General features: G+C 36.8%; 1 protein-coding gene across 1 annotated transcript in view; it reads right to left on the bottom strand.

Moving 5' to 3' along the window:
- The window catches only part of NETO1 (neuropilin and tolloid like 1), a 61,993-nt gene extending 42,240 nt beyond the window's left edge, over positions 1 to 19,753 (bottom strand). Inside the window, exons 1-4 of the mRNA XM_056484322.1 lie at positions 19,512 to 19,753; positions 15,925 to 15,978; positions 14,289 to 14,426; positions 6,231 to 6,479 (exon numbers count right to left, since the gene is read on the bottom strand). Of these exons, the coding sequence (XP_056340297.1) occupies positions 6,231 to 6,479; positions 14,289 to 14,426; positions 15,925 to 15,978; positions 19,512 to 19,539 (469 nt within the window). The 5' untranslated portion in view covers positions 19,540 to 19,753. The remainder of the gene's footprint in view (positions 1 to 6,230; positions 6,480 to 14,288; positions 14,427 to 15,924; positions 15,979 to 19,511) is intronic.
- Positions 19,754 to 20,092: the final 339 nt, after the last annotated feature.

Here is a 20,092-nt window from a genome sequence, read left to right on the forward strand (position 1 = left end):
TTTATTGCCTATACCAGTAATACTTTATAAACTTGTAGATACGGTGCATAAAGATGAAAACTGAACAGCTTAAGAAAAGCATTAATGAAGAAAAAGAATTGCTTCAATGTCAGCAGAATCTCTCCAGATATCCATGTTTCCAAGGTCCTTAAGAGAAACTATCACAGACAACAACAGTGCTGTGAGGATGAGACCCCAACACAACCACCTAGGAGTGCATCCTGATATGAGCTATTAGAAAATCTGACAGATGAAAAAATCAGATGATCTGGAAGAACTTTGAAGAGTAATCAAAAACTCCTTATTCATTACATATGAGACAAGAAGTTTCCAATTTTTCCCCTGGAGAAGTAAATTCTATAATGTTTGAATGAGAGCTACCAGGTAACATAACAACAGGCTTTGCAGGTGCTGTTCCAAATGTGGATAGTGAATATTTTCATTGTAAATAAGTTGTTTTTAAACACTTTTAGAAGACAACTACCCAGGCTTTCTGTTCTACACAAATTCCATATTATCCTCCCTGATCTACTATTTCCAAGTGCTTCACAAACATTACAGACAAATCAAGAATTAATAGGGGAAACAAATGTCCAGGGCCCAGTGATTATTTCCTCATTTTAAAAGGGTTTAAAGCAAAGGGGTAAGCACTTTATATCAGACCTAAGGTTAAGCTAACTCAGCATAGTATTTACATAAAGTCAAAAGTTTATCCTTAGGGAAAAGAGGATAAGAAAAAAGACCATATTTAAGGAAAATCCTCTACAACTTCTAAGATTTAGATTTAATTGTTTTCTAACAAGTAATAATATAAGCTATATATACAATGACAACAGTATTTTAAAAATGCAGCTTAATCTAAAAATGTTGGTTTTCTAGGGCTAATTTTTAATGTACATCTAGGCTTCCTAAAGATCCCTCACAGGCTCCAAAAACACCAACTTTTTGTCAGAGAAATGAGACTCCTCTGAAAAGAATATTTATTATTGCAACATCATAATCAATGTTACTGGTGAGGTCACTTACAAATGAAGATGTTTCATGCGGAGATGGAATAGAATTATTCGTACCTATGCTGCTGTACAGTATCCTAGTAAACCTTCTCTAGAAGTCTGTGTCCAGCTTATTATGGAATGAATATAATTATGAAAGGGATTTTTGTAGAGAACAGGGCATACTGAACGCAGGAAGCAGTAATCATCCTAGTTAAGTTGCCATTTTTCTTTAGTCTAGTGCTAGAAATACCTAAAACTGTATCTTACATTTCTCTTGCTCTTGTTTTTACATCAAAGTTCAACAGAGTAGAGACTTAAGTGTTCAGCTTCCTTCTGTTGCTAGTATATACTTGTATATATATATACATATACTCCCAGCACTCAGGGGTTTCTAAACTACATAGTTCTATATTTGCCTTTTGGATATTGTTGAAAGAAACATATAACTATGGGAGGATAAGACATAATATAGGATCTGAAGACCCCACAAGACCTTTTAGACACTCATTTGCTCCACATAAGGAATTATATTTCACTTGAAATTTAATATAAACCCATATCATGATTTTCAATGTAATGCATCATCCTACTTGAGAGAAATTCCTTCCCTTTCCCAAGACCAGATGCCCAAATGCCTTGTAAACAGCAATGAGGTGCCTGACATTTATGAAGTGCACTTGTATGAACACAACAAAAGTTCATAACTCCAAGAAGATGCTTATAGCAATTTGAAGTGCTGAGGGGTTATATCTCAATAAATAAAACAGATTCACACTTTCTAGGGTCATCACATGGTTCTGCCTCAAAGATTTAAATGAAGTAATTAATGAGCAATTGCTCATACTTCCAAACCAACTCTGATCCCAAAGGAAAAACATTGTCTTGTTCAAATTTGAATGGCTCTGGCATTGCTTTTTAGTTCTCAAAAACTTAACCAGATTTCAAGTGGCTAAAAAGTGATTGTCATTGCTGATACTAAATTAGAAGTAATCACATGGATATTCAGCTATCCCAGTCACCTGGGAAATATCCCTTGCTTAAATACATTCAAGGCAGAATATGGACATTAGATGGCCTAATGATTTGATATTATTTTATCTAAGGTTTTTTGAATTGTGAATGAATTTAACAAATTCACATTGAATTTTTCATTAGTTCTAAAATATGTGAATTCCCCAACAAGGAAGAATTTGGTCTGCTGTTTGTTTTTTTCCTCATCTAGATGACATAATTATTTTATTACTCTGACATTCGCTGTAATGGAAATGTAAAACTACTGTTACTCCAGTTAGAAAGTGTTTCATTTTCCACTTTTTGGGACACGAGAGTATAAATCTTTTTTTTCCTTTTTTTCCATTATCAGGCAGTTGAATAGAAAACATTACTGACGTTTATGTTAACGAGGCTAAATAAAAACACAGATGGCTTCTACTAAGTGAAGGAACTGAAAGTAATGATGTGCTATCTTAAGCCACTGTCCTGCAAAATCAGGGACCAGGATAAACAGAAATCTGATTATTCTAGCTGAGCAAGAAAGCTCAGATAAACACAGCCTCTCTCTGCCTGAATCCTTGTCTGCACTAAAAAAAAAAAAAAAAAGACTCTTTTTAAAGAAGAGATGTCAATAATTTGAAGCAGTAATTGAGTTTTTCTACACAAAACAGTGATTCAACACCACTTTGGAAGACTGCCTTGAGACAAAACTTTTTAAGCAAAATTAGTGTAATAGATTGAGTCAAAGGACCCAGAGCTGTGAAATGAAATTTCAGGTGTAGGCCTTTCAATGGACAAAGAATTACAAAACAGGAGCAAAGATGAATTATTCTTTCACTTGTGTCATGGGTTTTTCCTAGCCAATCAAAATTGTATTCAAAATGAATAGGAGGAACCCAAAAATATTGTAGACTGATATGTATTTCTCTCATAAATCAGATTTCCTTAAAAAGAAACAACCCAACCAAAATGTTTGTATATGCTTATGAAGATTCAATAGGTTCAGATTGTTGTGTTTTGAAATGAACACAGTTAATCAGAATTTTAAAACTAAAAAAAAATAAAATAGTATATAAAACTTAGAGAAGTTTTCCTGTGTTTATAAACTCTCATGTATGCAAAAATGGTTAAAAATTTAAGTCAAAATGCATCTGATTATTACTGATTTAGCTGTAATAATGCAAAAGATTAATACTTTTTCCCTTAGCACAGAGTTTTGACATTGAAAATAGTCTATTATACCATATGTACAACTTCATTCATCCATGTGTCTTTTAACACTATAATTTAGAAATGACAAAAATGAAAGCCTAAATTATCCTCTTAATAAGGAACTTTTTTTACAAACTTTCAGTAGCTTTACCAGTTTCTGAGTGTATTCATGTTGGTCATGTGTGTAGCTCTGATTTTGTTGTTAAAGTTTTTTCTTCTGTAAAATCTCACCTTTTAGAGTACTGAAAAGACCTCTGGAAAAAAAAGCTTATTTAAAAGGAAGACAGTGCATAGCAAAAGAGTTACATTTGTTTCTGAAACCATAGTCTCTACTGGACTTTTGCCTTGGTGGATGGATTTCCAACCATTTCAATATCAAGGAGTAAAAGAAATTGAACAGAAAAGTTGTAGTAATTATTAGAGTATCCCTTAGGATTTTTCTATATAATTTCTTTTAATAGGACTTCATCCAAACTAGATATAAAATGCCTTAGGTGCAGGACTGTTACCATTTGCATGGACTAATAGATCTTCATTGCAGCATTTTTCATGATACCCTAATTAATCTTTTTTTCAACTTCATCCAGTTAGCTGTTTTATACACCCTGGAGACATAGTAAATAATTTCTTTCCCTATTTCTCCAGGTACCATTCAAATAACAACAAACAGTTGCAGCTTCAATTTGGTCAAATTTACTTCTTTTTTTCTTTAAATCTTGGCACACACCCACACATTAAATATCACATCACTTTATCCTCCATTAAGATCTCAAATGCAAAAGAGGCAGATGAGAGACATGTCAGGGGCAGGTGGGGACCCTCAAAGATTGCTGATACTCAAGAAATGTCTGTGTTGCACTTGTCTCTGGATGAAGGAAGCATCCTCTGCAGGTTGCAGTTAGGAAGAGTGTCCTGCTTTCAACAAGTGAGATGAGTGGCAGCAAAAACTGCATCTCCCCTGAGCATTCAGCTGCTTGAGACAGCAGTAGTTTCCATATGACTCTTTGCTTTGGATCATTTTCTTCAAGTTCTTTAAAGAGAGGTTAGCCACATATTTTCTTCTGATCTCTTCATTGTTCGTAATTCAATTTTTTAAGTTGTCACTACCTAAGCTGGTTCTAGGTGGTTTAGGTGATAATTTCTGTACAGGAGTCCTCTCTATGTTACTCTGTTATACTCTGGAGTGGAATCCTCTCTGTGTTACTCTCTTATATATCCTCAAAAGGCATAATTCTGTTTTATAAATTGGCAGGAACCCCATCCAGTGCAGGCATATGGACAACAAAATGCCATGCCTTATCCATGTCTGCACAATAAAAGACTGTCCAAGTAATAATGTGGAATGGGAAGTGCTTCCTCTTCATGGTGGTCAAGGAGGTAGCAGTGCTGTTTTGCATTTGTCAGATTAATCATATTGTCATTTTGGCCAATATTCCTAGAGATTTCTTACTACTTGCAGAGCTTCTATTGAAACGTATGGAGGGGAAAAAAAAGAAACAAGGAAGAAAAAAGATATAGCTATTCCATCTGAAGTCTAGAATAATTTATGCTGCTGTACCAATTTACCAGCATTGATCTTTGTGTAGAAATTCTCCTTACATCAGTAGAAAAGGAATGAGGACAAAATATGATCCATGAAGCTGTCTTTTACTTGAGAGATTTTAGACAGACTAAGTGGCAAATGGATATCTTTTCAACCATAATGCAACTAGAAAAGAAATGCAACTAGAAAGAAAAGGTAAAGAAACCTAAAGAAAAGAATTATGGCACAGGGTGAGGAAATGGCAAAAGTCCACAGACCCATAGTAAATGAGAGATAAAAATTTAACTCACTTTTCAGAGTGTGTACGCATGGTTCTAACAAAATTTTGTCCATTGTCTTTGAATTTCCAACAGGTACATATACCTGGCTATCAGACAATTTGCTACAGAAATTCTCTCTTCTGCTGCTGTTTGAACCTTCAATATATATTTAGCCAGTTTAAAACAGTATCCTTGACTTGAAAGAAAACTTGACTATTCTGGTTAGTTTTATAAGTATTTTCCTTGAATTAATGAAAGAAAACCAGAAAGAAAAACAACATTGATCATGTAGAACTGCCATCATCTATGATGCTAGGAATAATTAAGGAAGAATTTTGGGTCTGCTAATTTTAGGCGATATTCTAGAGAACATTGTTCAACCTAATACAACAATTTAGCTGAAAAAATAGTGCCATAATTGACAAAATTGCATAATAATTACAGTGCTCTAGAGTGAGCTATATTAAAGCATGACTCATCACTCAATACATAAGAAGTCACAGAACTACGTCACATCCAGCAGTGCAGTTGCAGTGCAGTATAGTGGAGATGCAGCCAAAGAACAAATTTAAAATCAGCAATCTTTTCTTAATGAGTGAGGGAGCAGAGGAATTGATGGAAAGTATGACTACAAATTTTGTTTTACTTTAATGAATTAAACTGTGACAAGGAATACTTGTACAATTGAAATTAAGATTTACAGCCTTTTTAGAGAAATATTTAATACATGTTGCTATTTGAACTTCACATATCCTCTGATAATACTTGTAATAGTTTGTTTTATTGAGGTAGGAGAACGATTCCACTCCTCAGCTGGGGAAATGATTGCTGAAGTAAAAAAGCAATGATGGAATTTTCTGAGATAATTACATTTTTTTATTAGAATACTTTATCAATGATCTTTTTGAAAGAAAAGCTGTGCAGTGTAACAGTCAAGCATAAAACACTAAACTTCCCATGAAACATTTTGAATGACTTTCTGTAATAGCACTCACTTGAAAATAATAATTTTAAAAACTACAGAAAATGAAAATATTTCCCTTGAATAAGCCTAACTTGTTATGCAAAAGATATATATGACTTTTATCAATTTCCTATCTAATAATACTTTCCTTGATAATAAACTAAGTCCCAGCTAAAGATATTATTCTTTGGCAAGATTATACATCATTAGAAAAGTTACAATGATAAACTTTTTCTGTTAAAAATGTGATGGTTTGTACTTACCAGGTGTAAAATTATATCGAGCAGAAAACCCAATAGATTCCAGTTCAGCATCAGCAAAAAATTTAATCCACAGGAATCTGCCACTGGATTTTATCATAGGTGGATTTTGCTGTCCACAGAAACGTCCAAGCATGGGGGAAAAGCCAAAAGGTCCATCTCGTACTTCAATGTGGTCAAATTTACATTCCCAAGAAGGCTCTATGGAATATTTTTCATCAAAGTGTAGTTCAATGCATTGTCTAGGAGCAGCTAGAGACAAAAAGGAAATTATCTTATTATTTTCTAACCCAAGACCCTTCCAAACAACAACCAGATGCAATAAAAATTAAAGCAAAACTGAAGAAAATAGAATGTATTAATTTTGTATGCATCTTAAAATTTTGTTTAAAACTTGTTTGAAAATTAGTATATCTGTATTTTTTACAGATATAAATGACTGTCAGGTCATTTGTCTATTGTTCTCCTTTTAGAAAAGTACTCTTGACAGCAGTGTTGGTAAAGCTTAGAGAGACATCTGTGATGAACAGAAAAATATAGCCAGGGACAATTTCTTCAAACATAAAATGTTTCTAAGAAACTTACATACTCAGAAAAATATTTTTTCTTTTATATTTGGGGGAGGGGTTTTTATCAGAATACTTTTTTATACCTAGTACTGGCAAAGATGATGAAGAAAAGGCTGATGAGAGCAGATTATGTTCCCATATGTGCTGTAGTTAATGACAAACTGGGGTGGAATGACTTATACTCAGAGCTACTTCTCATTGGAAACATTAGGACAAATGCAGTGAATTCTCACTTAAGAAAGAACTAGATAAGGATGATAATTAAAGAGCAAATGATATACTGAAAATCTTAAGGAAGTTCATAGTGGCCAAGTAATTAGACCTTTAAAAAAATTCCGTCTTTTATGATAGGTACTAAGTTTAGAGACAGTGGGAGTGGTCACTAAACCAAATATTTCCTGGCATCTCCTGTATAAAGCAAAAAAAAGTAACTGGTAGAAATATAGTATTTTCTTAAAAGGAGTGGGGGAAAAAATCATGGTTTGATTGATACATTTTATCAGAGGCAACCTGCTAGAGGTGCACTGTTCTCTACCTTTAATCCTGGCCATAGCAAAAGCTGTGTGCAGAGCATGGTGTATTGGAGCCTTTTGCTGACAAAGCCTTCTGCTAAGGCAAGGATTTGTTGTGTCATTGCCCACTGTGCCTCCCATGGGATCGTGTCCTACACTTTACACATATCAAAAGAGGTTTGTATTACCATGAACTTTGCCAGAGTCACCATTCTTTTCACATGAAAATATGCAAGATCAAACTCCATGCTGAGTTATTAGCATGGAAAGTGCTTAGTGTGGAACCTGCTGAACTGTAGGAGCCAGTATCTCTACATTTCTTTCCTCAAGTAATGAAAAAACTGTCAGTATCACCAGAACAAATGTCTTTTCTGGATTCTGAAACATTTTAAAATGAAGCTTTTGGTATGAACTCTTTACTCACATAAGAAGAGAGACTAATTAAAATTAACTGAGTAAGAAGATATCAGGTACATTTTGAATCTTTACATAAGAGCACAGAGTCAGATCACTTTTACAACCTTTTCTAAACCTTTTCTACTGTTCTCAATTTGAATTCTCATTCAGGGAAATACTTACTATTGACTTGTCATTATTTAAACCAATTTACAGGAAATTTGTGATCTTTATGCCCGTACAAATTCAATAGCAAAAGCAAAAGTCTATGTTTTACATATAATTGCACCAAATTCACAGTTACGGAAAAGAAAACACTTTGAAAGTATAAAAAACATTTTGCAAAAGTAAAGTCAGATAATAAAGCTTGCAAAGGAGATCATTATGATATCCTTTGTGAGGGTTAAATACCAAAGTAAATCTTTTTAGAATATAGTAGAAGATTAAACACCTGGAAGACGTAATAGATTAATTTTATTCAGATGTTTCTATCCTTGGATTTACACTTTAAAAAAAAAATATTGATTTAAACTCAATTAAGCAATACTAGGACAGTAAAAAAAAAAAAAGTTTGGTATCATATTCTGCATGCTCTTATTCCATTTAAGGAAATTTGTTGAGAATTGTCCATCATTCACCTAAGGACTACAGAGTCAGGTATCAGAAACTCTATCCTGACAACACTAAATAATCTTAAGAAGGCTCATCATGGCTTGAAAATCTTACACATTCATGACTCTGGTGCTATGCTATTAACCTGCCTAGGGCTTTATTACTATGTTTTAACCTCACTAACTGGATATGAGGATAGATTCTCCTGCTACTGTTAGTGACATACAGCAGCACAGCACATGTAAAGCTGCTGTGCTTCCCACAGCCACAAAGTGATCGCTTCAAAAACAGCTTTTGCCATTATCATAACATATTTATTCCCTAAAAACTTTCTTTTCTGCTGCCTTATTTCCTTCCAAGAAGAGGGTTATAAGTGCTGGCCCACAGTTAAATCCTTAACAGGTCTTCTCTGTATTCAAGACTCATGTAACATGTTAGAAATGGCCACGAGGCCCCTTCAGAATTCAGTCATTTCACATGATTTTTGGTCTCAAAAAGGAGCCCTAGAGCAAACTATAGCCTTGGTATAGGAGGCTCTAAAATAAAAAGAAAGATTGTGGACAAATGAAAGTCAGGCCTACAGAGTTACACAGGAGAGCTATTGACTGGGTGAATGCATGACCTGAAAAAAGCAAAATTTCCACCACCATAATCTCCATGTGGCTTTCTGAATCTCACATTGCCAACCAGTTTTATCACTACATTACTACAGTTCACACATTCAGATTTTATTTATTTTTCAACAAAGTCAAGATGAGGCTTTTCCTGGTGAAGCTCGGATCTTGCTGGAGGATCAGAGAGAATCACATCAGCTCAAGGAGAGCTCAAGAGTTTCCACTTTTCCCTAAAGGTCCTGTGAGTAGAGGCTACTTCACTTTAAGAATGGAGCATTGAATATTTCTCAGCAGTATTTGTCCACTGGGGATAAAACAAGGCTGGGGATTAGGTTTGAGGGCTGGACCATTGCCCATTCACACTCCTAAATCTAAGTCATGTTCTGGCTTCATTTTGGCCATGCCAGCAGGAACACTTCATATTTCTGTAACTGTGTGTAACTCCAGGGTGCAATACATGCATCCATGACCTTTTCCTCAGGTGCTTTTAAATGAACCTCTGTTTTCCATCTTGTGCTTCATATTTAGTAAATGGTTAAATGTTTTGTTTGTGTTAATCTACATATGACACAAGATTAATCAAAACTTCCTAAATATGACCATAAGAAATGAAAACACATAATTTAAATTCTCATCTTTAAGTTCCTTTTAGCAAAAATGGTATAATTTCACACTTATGCTGTGGCTTTAATAAGGGGTTTCTTTGCTAAATGCAAGTAGAACAAGCTGCCATTGTTTAAATACACATCTTGTGCCACTGCTTTTGCAATAAAATCTGTGTAAATGAGGTCACAGTAGAAGTCATAGAAATAAACTGGGAACAAGTCCAGAATAATCACTAATCATAGTGTATGTGTACCTGCAGAAAAAAAAAAAAAAAAAAAAAAAAAAAAAAATCCAGAGTACGCAAATCTTCCAGACTGGATTTGGCCAGATTTGGCCATGTAAGTGGATAAACATCCAGTGGTTATTTCTGGTACCCTAATTTACATCTTCAGAACTCCTCTGGCTACAAAGTCAGGAAAAGTTGTCAACTCCAAATGAAATACATTGACAAATATATAGTCTAATAAAATGACTTGATTTCAAATTTCACAACTTCCATATCTAACTTCCAAATATCTTTCTTTAAAAAATGTTTTGTGCCATGGAAAGGCCTACTTAAACCTTGCATGTCTTGTCATATTCTTCATCTAATTATCTTACACAAGTGCTGACTTGAGATTTTACATCCAATGAAAAACAAGAGTCATTGGGTTCCAGCTTGCAGTAGAGCAGTTGCAGCAAAACTACACAATTAAGGTTTTAATTCAGGTCAGTCTCTAAGTCTGTGTAGTGACAGCTGAAGTTAAGTGAAAAAATCTGTTTCAATTTGCCACACTGCATGGAAATGAGAAACAACTCAACACCTACTGCCATCTCTATGAGCTGTTACCCTACTAATAGTTTCAATAATCCCCATTCCTTCTGGTTATCCTGCTATTATTGAAAAGAAAACCACATTTATCTTCCTTTGAAAAGAGGGTTCTTTCATAGTTTTGGTGAAAATTCTTTCAGCACAAAAATCACTGTGAAATAAAAAAGGACTTAGAGCAGAGGTTTTTCATTCTGTGATAACATGACAATTTTCTAACACCTATGAAATATCATGAAAGAGTTTAATGGTCTTTTGTGAGAACATGAGACCCTCAAGAACAATAACTCTATATGTTTACAAATATGTAAAGTGAAAGATATATCTCCATAAAGCAATTCTAGTCCATAACTATAATAATAAATAAGTACTTAATTATTTATAGTAGAAGAGTGGCAAAAAATTTTGCAGGTATTTCCCTTACAGGATTGCTAATGCAATTCTCAAGTTATAGTGTGTATAGTATGACTATCCCACTCCCCAAATACTTTAATACAAATAAAAACCTTTGCTCCTACAAAATCTCCTGTGCAAATTTCTTTTTGTAGCACACATGCCAAATGTTCTGCAGTCTGGCAAAGGCTATTGCTGTCATTGCTGTGATTGTTCCAGGCAGCTGTGAATTTTGTCAGGTTAGAATCATGAATATGCAAAATAAGGGTGAAATTTGGCCAATTTTTCTCAGCTCATTTTCCGTGTTATCTATATGCCAAATAAGATTGAAAGGAAAAAATAAAAAAAAAAAAAAACAAAAACAAAAAAACCCCAACAAACAAAATGAACAAATTCTCATTGCATTTTGAAAGGCAGATGGGATTCATCAGAAGGTCCTTGGGGAGTTGTATCCCTCTCCTCCAAGCCTCACTTGTGGCACTCCTCTATAGCATAACTATTTTTGTACAGAGTCCATGATTTCTAGATGATTTAAAGGATTTAGTTTAGAAAGGCATTCAACCTGGACTGTAAAATTCCTAGTTGTCCCAAGAGTCCGTTATCATTGCTAATTGCTTACTAAAACAGAATTAAAAAAAAAAAAAAAAAAAAAAGAAAAGCAGAATAATCTAAGAAACCAACTTTTTATTTGCTTATGTTTTTGACTGCTAGGATAGAAGCATCTGCATTCAGAAATCCCTTTTTCTTTCAGAAATTCACAGTCTATGATCACGGCAACTTTTGCCAGCTCCTTTACTTCACCAAAGTAATTTTGACATGATAAAAGGCTGTGTACATATAAGCAGGGCTTCAATGCAGAGGGAAAAAAATCCTGAGAAGAAATTCAGCTGCTTACAAGCTGGAGTCCTCAGTAAAGACCCTTAAAATCACTAGGAATTGTGTTTGAATTTCCCCCAAGGCTATGTTTGATAGCAAATAAATTAAGGAATGAATGCAAGCAGCCAGGGAAGAACCTAGTGATTCATGTATGTGTTTATACTCACATCATACAGATTTCAGAATGGAATATACATTCCCTGATCTCCCAGGGATATACAACAGGGAGATAGTGATGGGGGGATGGTATTATAGACCATACTAACAATTCCTCTAGTTTGGTACTTGGCATTCAAAAGGATTCAGAAGCTGCTCAAGCATATTGAGATTTCAATAATAAATATGGAAATAAAATGCATATAGAGATGTTTCTGTCTTACCCTAAAATATTTATTTCCTCCATTAGTCAGGATTATCCCCAATTTCTGTAGCATGTTATCTGATTTCAAAGACAATTTGACAAATACTATTTGCTAATAGTATTTTTTTAAATCCTTTAATATCCATGTCTTATGACAATGAGTTTCACAGAATATAAAAGATTTGGGGAAAAGTTGATACTTTCTAGACTTCTTTAACATTTTCCGTCATTTTATGTGTTGCAAAAAGAATAAATATGGACAAATAATTTATTTTAATTACAAAAATGTTTTTGTTGACTTCCAGTAGTTCTTTTTGCCTTCTTTTTTAAATCTGCCACATTTTAAAATATTATTGCTCAGATATCTTCCTATATCTCTGCTTATTTTTGTGACTTTTCCAGACTGACATGACTATTTCTGATTTTTTTAGAAGACAGGAATAGATATGGGGAGATCAGAGCTGAAAATGATATGCAATGCCTGTGGTTCATTGTGGGTTTTAAATGACCAGCTGCAATCCAAACTGTTGATTAAGCTGGATGGTGAAGAAGAAAATACCCATACCATAAAAAAATTGTGTTTAACTGGATTTACAAGATTGAATTTTCCAGGAAATTATGACAAGATGTCTGTTGAGTTTACTCTTTTCCCTGTACATTGCTCTAAACTTGTCAATGTGGAATTTCATCTTCATCATAGAAGCTGGTTGATTAAATCTTTCCTTCTTAAATTGTTCTTAGGCATTTTCATTTGCAGGTATTTTAAATCACATTATTTCAACAGTGTATTTTGCATCTTTCAGCATATTAAGTATATTTTTCTAAGTACTTAGTTACTATAATAAAGATAAAAATCTTGAAAATATTGGACTTTCAAGCACCTTCTTATTGTGAGGAAGTATATCTCATGACCTGAGGTACAGGACTAAATTTTACAAAAATTCTGGTTATTTTCTACTCCATTTCACTTTAATGATCAAACATCCTGTGTTTCAGATCTTTGAAGATAAAATTGGCCTGCTTCTTCCCAGTCTTACAGGAGTGTTAGATAATTTCGTCAATATATGCAAATAGAAAAGGATCTAGCAATGTATGTTTTGAACCTATACATTTATCTTTTTCAAAAAAATTATTTTAAACCAGTTACTAAACTATGATTAAATTTAAATATTTATTATATGTCTGCCTAAATTTCAGACATATACAAAGACAGACTAGCATAAATTTTATTTTAAGAGTTTGTTTGCTACATTACAAATAATTGCCTCTTCTGACTTCAGTCAAGTTACCTAGCACCAAAGTGGAATTCAGACATTTTGCTGTGACTTTCGACTTTCTAAAAGTACATAGTGTGTGTGGGTCTAGAGCAGCTATTTCAATTTAAATCAGCTATAAATCTTTGGAAATGTATCTTGGTACTATCTGCATCTTTTGTAAAATAATTATTTATTAAATTCCTTGCTCCAACATTAATTAATTAATAATTCTCTAAATGAAGCATGGATAGAAGACCATCCCTGTTTTACTCTACATGTATTCACAACTATGAAAGAAACTTTTTGATTCCAGAGACTTTATATACAGTACCTGATTCATCTTTTCTGAGCTCTGACAGGATCTAGTCTCTATTACTTTCCACAGATTCATTATTAGAGCAATCTCTCCAACATCCATTGTACTGAGACTAATGAAAAGAAACCACGTAATTTGTTTGCAAAACATCTTTAGCCTTTCCTACATCACTTCCATGCCTGCAATTGTAGACTCTTTAAAAACTAAGCTATAGTGTTGTTTTGTGCTAATGTTTATTCTTTTTTAGTTTTACTTTGTAGGTTGGGTTTTTTCATTTCATTTCTTACAAACAATTGGATGGAAAATATTTTTAACACTCTCTATATAGATATTTTCTGTATAGATATTTTCTTTTACTGCACTTTGCCCAGCTAAACTTGCCTTCCCTGGTGCAGTTATGGTAAGCTCAAAATGTCTGCATGAAGTCAAAAGCATTCTTTTTTCCCATGTTCACTTTTGCTACTCATTTTAAAATATCCTTTCTTCTGTCACATTACAGCATTTTAGGGTCTATTCATTTTCTAAATATCTTGAAATAAATTCTACTGTTTATTACTGAGTCACCCTTACTTACCACCTTAACCAATTTATGAGTCATGTCAAGGTAGATATCAAGAGGTTCTCTAAATCTTTTGTCTTGGAAAGTTTTATAACCATGACTTTACCTACTCTTTAAATATAATAAAACCTATTTTTTTTAATACAGTTGATGGTAAAATATAAAGATCCTTCTTTTGGTCACCTTCTATGATGTAGACACACTCTCTGTCCGGAGGATACTTGTTGGGGTAATTGGGAGAAGTGAAGATGCCTCCTTCTGCATTTTTTGTCCAAGTTCCACACTGCACTGGTCTCTGTCCTTCGGAAGTAGTTTGCTTTTCTGTGAAATGATGATATTAAGCATGATATAATTAGCTCACAAATTATTATGTCCACACAACACTTGGAACTGTCTACCAGGGTAAATACAGCAGTCCCTTTTCTGGCAGTGGCCTCTAACTTTTCTCTGTTGAGACTGAATATGGTTATTGATCTAGGGAAAAAGAAAGCTACTTTTTAGGGGTACCAACATATAATTCTTACTCAAAACATTTTTCTCAAATCAGAGGAGAGGTTTGCCTGTCTAGGGGAAAATAAATTTGCATTGCTTTTAAAATAATAACCTTCTAGGGAAAGCATGTGCTTGAGGATTGGAAAGCATCAATTTCCCACTCATACATCTCAAAAAGCTCAAGCATGTGCTCTAGCTTCATGCCATAATACAGGAATATATCAGTCACAAAATCAAGTAAATAACACAGAGAATTATAATTCTATATAGAAGTTGTTTTAAATCTGCAGCATATTTAGTCTTTATTCACTGGACAGAGGTAAACAGAGGAATTCCTGGAATCTGGTTCATAGATTATTTTTATCTCACTGTTTGGTGTAAAATTAATAAATAGCTCTGAAGCCAGAAATCCCAGCCCAGAACTTTCCTTCTCCTCAGTGAATCATCAGAGAGCAGAGTCAAACCTGCTTGTCTGCTTTCTTCCTAGCCCTGGATCTCTTGGATTTCTTTGTGCTTTCTGGCAGAGAGACTGGAGTCAAAATGTTTGGGCCAGTTCAAGCTGAAGAAGACCAGGGATTCCTAGCTTTGGCAAGGAGGCTACCATGAGACAGAATCCTCAGAAGGAAATATATCTTAGCTGCTATTAAAAGGAAGGATGGTGGGCTCTAGACTGGTGTTGCTCTGAATGAGGTATCTAATAATCAAAGAACTGTCCCATATAGTTTAATCCCCTGGTGCATAAAGGTGTTTGAAGCTCCCTCTGAGGATCAATGGAGAAAAACAAGCACCTTCTAAGGATAATATTAACAGTCTGAGATCTGACTTACACACTTCAAGCATTTTTTTTCCACCCTGGTCTGTATTCAGGCAGAGTGTGACATGGAGCCCAATTTCCTACAATGAATTCCAGCCTGCAGGGGCTGTGCATTCAGACACAGGTTCAGACACACACTGTGCTTAGCAGGCTCTGCTCACACTGAGCATCCAAGGATTTCAGGAATCTCCCCCTGCACAAATGCATCTGTGATACCAAATTTCAAGTTTTTAATTATACTTCAACAAGAAAAAAGATTTTAAGTATAGTAGCTGAGTGTCCAAACTGGACTTCCCAATTTGAAAGTGGGAGTATTTTATAGTCTTTAGTTAGAGTCAGGCTGAGCTTTATGAGCACCCCTAGATCTTTTTTTGTGTATATATTTGGATACTCCAAACAAAGGAACAAAGGGCAGACATTGGAAGTAAATGAGCTACTAAAAACTTCAAAAACTCAAATCCATATTTTGGTCTCTAATAAATTGTCTGACAAAAATGTCTGAAGTTTACATACCTGTTCCTTTTTTGGTTGCCCCAGACCAATGTAGGATGATTAGACTTGCTACAACTGAAAGAGAAATATGCATTAAATATCACAGAGTGATAGTTTCTATAATCAAATCACTTGTACTCATATATCTCACAAGAATACAAATGAAATAGCATTGCTGTAAAGAAAAAGTTTCATGTTTACTTGCATCTTTTAATTGCACATATAGTATAAACAAGTTTCTTCATGGCCTGTTCTTGTAATTACTTATCTTTGTAAATGTATGCAAATAAAGAGGAGGTATTTTGGGTTTAAAGCAAAATCCACAGGCACTGATGTTCGCATGCTGTTTTTTCCTTTTTCTTTAATATTAGAGAAAAGCATTTTTACCAGTACTTATTTATATAATAACAGCTTGTGTCAGCAATGGAAAAGTGGCTGCTTTTAACAGAGAGAGACTAAATTTCATTGCCACTGTATTTACTAATGTCTCTCACTATGGCATAATAAAATTTGGAAATGAGTACTGGGAGTAGGAAAGAAGTGAGGGGTTGGGTTCTTCACATCCATCAAAGCATTTTCAAATCTCTAGTGAAGTAAATTATTGTGTGTGCTTAACAATCTCATTAATCTAGTTTGACTTGTTGAGAGAGTGTTGCTTTTTTGCTGCAGTGAATCTGCAGCCCATTTTGCAAACAGTTATCTACTGTCTCCAGCCATGATAGGACAACTATGACTCTTGGAAACAGATGAAACCTTTCTGAAATGGACTTTGACCTGGAGATAATTACTGGGTTTCTGGGAATTTCCAAATATAACAGCTTGACTGGAAAAGGCTAGGAGACAAACCCTTAGTACAGTCATAATGAGATTAATTTGGAAGATCAAAGTGACTAGCTAGCTACCTGATGGAGAAATCACACACTGATTTTCTTGTCATCATTCATATCTTTGGCTATCAGAGAAAGTGGAATAGCAAGAGCAGAAGAGAACAGATCCATCAGTTCTTGGAGTGCTTAGGGCTTTGCCCCAGCTACTCTGGCATTGGGCCCAAACACAGTGCCCAGGTTACACTGACCTTAAGGTGGAAATGATGTTGCATGCTTATTCAGAGCATTTTGGATCAGTCAGCTACCATTTTGTTGATGACTATGATGAGGAACTAATCAATTAATAAAAGTAATTGAATGAAATACTTTCTTTTTATTTCCCCTAAGAGACACCAAAAGCCACCACGGGCTAGTAACTATGATCCTCTCCAAGATGGCACTTTCAACATTTTCACCTTTTTATCACAATTTGTGCATAATTTTCACCCCAAAGGAAGCCAGTCACTGTATTTCTAATATTCTGATGGCATTGAGATCCCTATTTCTATGTCTTTGGTCTTTCCCATGTGAGAGAGGGTTTGAGGCATGGATGATGGCTGCCCTATTAAGCAGGGTAAGATTAAAATTCTGGGAAAATGAAGGCTTGGCAGCAAGTTCACTATTTCTTGGTCAGGCTCAGCCCCTAGAGACGGATGTTGGCAGCACTGATAGTTAAAACTCTTGTGTGTCATGGGCATTCAGTGAGAACACTACACTTTCTGCTTGGATCTGAATGCTGCCTAGCCATTCATGTCCTTGCTCTCCTCAGGGATGAATTCTGGAAATGCATGCTAGCTGGGACTCTGCCTGCCGACAGTCAGATCCAAAGGCAGGGCAGGCATCACCCCTCTACTGAGCTGCTCATGTACTTTAGCTGTGCTTCATGCAGTGATCATAATGCATCTATGCCTGCACCTAATATCTCAACAGTGCAAAGTGGATTGGTGTTCAAGCATGGAATCATCTGCCGGTGCTCCTTCTGCCCACAAACTTGTGGAAGCTTGGTGCACCTAAAAAACTCCATTTGTTTGGCAATTAGGAAATTATTTAAGATTCTTATCTGATTCTTAAAGGTTCATTTCAAGCATCTTTATCTATTAGATCTCCTCTCATTTTCTATATGGAAAAAAAAGTGGAGTTCAGAGGAGTAAAGGGTTGGTCCAAGTCACAGATATATTATTATCAAGATGACAAAAAAACCCACAAGTCTTTTCAGTTCCAGATGTAACTGCTAGAAAAGGGGTTTCCAAATCACAGAGCTGTTTTCCCAAAGCATAGAGTTATTTACATGTCATTATATTGGTATTTTTTTATTAATAAGCAGTCAAAATAATCTTGATAATAAAGTCTAATAGACAAGAAGAAACTAGGTGCTTTGGGGTTTTGATTTTATTCTGCACATATAATATCTAGCATTTGGAGAGATAAAGTGTAACACTTCTCCCATATTAGAAAGAAAAAAAAAAAAAAAAAAAAAAAAAAGAGGAAGACTCTTGCTTTATTAAGAGCAGCACCAAAATATGCATATTGCCAGAAAGTAATTAAAATTGTGGTCTTCTTGGGAAAAGCCAACACAAATACAAAAACAGAAGACAAGGCAAACAATTTTATTCTATGATCCCTCTGCACAAACACATCCATGATACCCAATTTCAGGTTCGAATTTCTCACGCCTTTTTCTTTCTCAAACCACAGAAAAGAACAGTGCTTTACAGAGAGGGGAAAAAACAAGACCCCAAAGAGACCAACTATGGAATCTTCACTCATTGAAAACTGTCACTTGGGACGTGTTGGCAGCACAGCGACAAGATTGTGATTATCTCGGTTTGGCAATTATTTTGAAGTTTCCACAAGATTTCTTGTTGCGTTTTCACTGTCTTCCTCCTCCCCCTTTCCCTCCTAATCACAGGTGTAATTATAATCGTGCTTTCTAGTGCCTCTCTGATTACGCATCTTTCCATCTTTTTTGGATCTGTGCATTTTTTCATTACAAGCTGTACATTAAGTGATTTATCCCTTGGCCCGGCTTTTAGGAGGCTGTGATTTGGCTCAGACGTGGCTTAGCCTGGCGAAGAGTTGTTGGACAAGCAATACCTGGCCATAGCGCTATTGCTCAGGTGCGGGCACACAGAGAAGTGCTGGGATGAACTGTGACCAGCCAAGCCCCTCCAGAACAGCGGACCCTCCGCAAAGCAGAGGCGGGAGAGGGGGTCCCACCGCGCGGCTTGAGGCCCCTAAGGTTTGGAAGAGTAGGTGACACATTTCGGTGCCTCCCTGCTACTGCCGGTGGATCTCAGCCGAAGGCGCCGCCCCCGCCCCGCAGCTCCCCGGGATCGGTGCCCGGCGCGGCCGCCCCCGCCCCCGCCGCGGCTCCCGGCGCTGCCCCGCGCCCCCTCGCCCTCGGTGCCGGTTCGAGCCTCGGCCGGGCCCGCGGCAGCTCCGCGGACAGCGGGGCAGCTCCCTGCGCTCTCTCCCGGGGGCGCGGCTGGCCAGGTGAAAGCCTCCAGCCCCCGGAGCGCGCCCGCCGCCCGCCCCACGGCGCCGGCAGACACCCGCTCCCTCCGGTGCACCGCAGCCTGGTGGGGCACAGGATGCGGTGGGGGAGCGGGGGGAGCTCGCCCCACGCCGCGGGAGCCTGGGCGTCCCGGTACGCCAGGTGTGGAGGCAGCGGAGGGCAGGAGCCCGTGCGCGGCAGCGGAGCTCGGTCGGGGGTGGGCTGGGAAGGGGGAGATGGATACTCACTGTGAAAGAAGCTGCGCCCATGGGTCATGTCTGTTCCTTACACAAGGGGCTTCGGTCTCCACTAATTCCATTTAGATACGGGAGGACTTCCAGTGGCGGGGAGAGGATGGAAGTAGGAAAAGAAGAAGGAAAAAAAAAAAAAAAAAAAAAAAAAAAAAGAGAGAAAAGAAAAAAAAAATCCCGAAGCCCACACACAGCAGAGCGGAGCAGCCCTTCCTCTACCTCGCTCTCCCTCGCCGCCTTCAAATGATCACCGCCGGCTCAATCCCATCACACCCGAGCGATCACCAGCACCGCCACGAGCGGTGCATCGCGGCGGCGGCGGGCAAGGCGGCGGCGGCGGCGGCGGCCCGCGCATCCAGGTGCCGGCGGGCGGCGGCGGAGCGAGCCGAGCCCCTAGTCACCAGTTTCATACAGAACCAAAAGCAGATCGAAGCATTTCCTGCAGGACTCCGAGCCCAGCGACTTCCAGCCCTTCGGCTTCTTTTGATGCATTGAAGAAGGGATTAATGGGTCCGTCATCAGCTCCCTGTGCTTGCTCCTCTGAAGGGGTGGGGGCGGGCGGGAGGGAATCCAAAGAG

This window comes from Oenanthe melanoleuca, chromosome 2, assembly GCF_029582105.1.
Source record: "Oenanthe melanoleuca isolate GR-GAL-2019-014 chromosome 2, OMel1.0, whole genome shotgun sequence".
Classification (NCBI taxonomy): Eukaryota; Metazoa; Chordata; class Aves; order Passeriformes; family Muscicapidae; genus Oenanthe; species Oenanthe melanoleuca.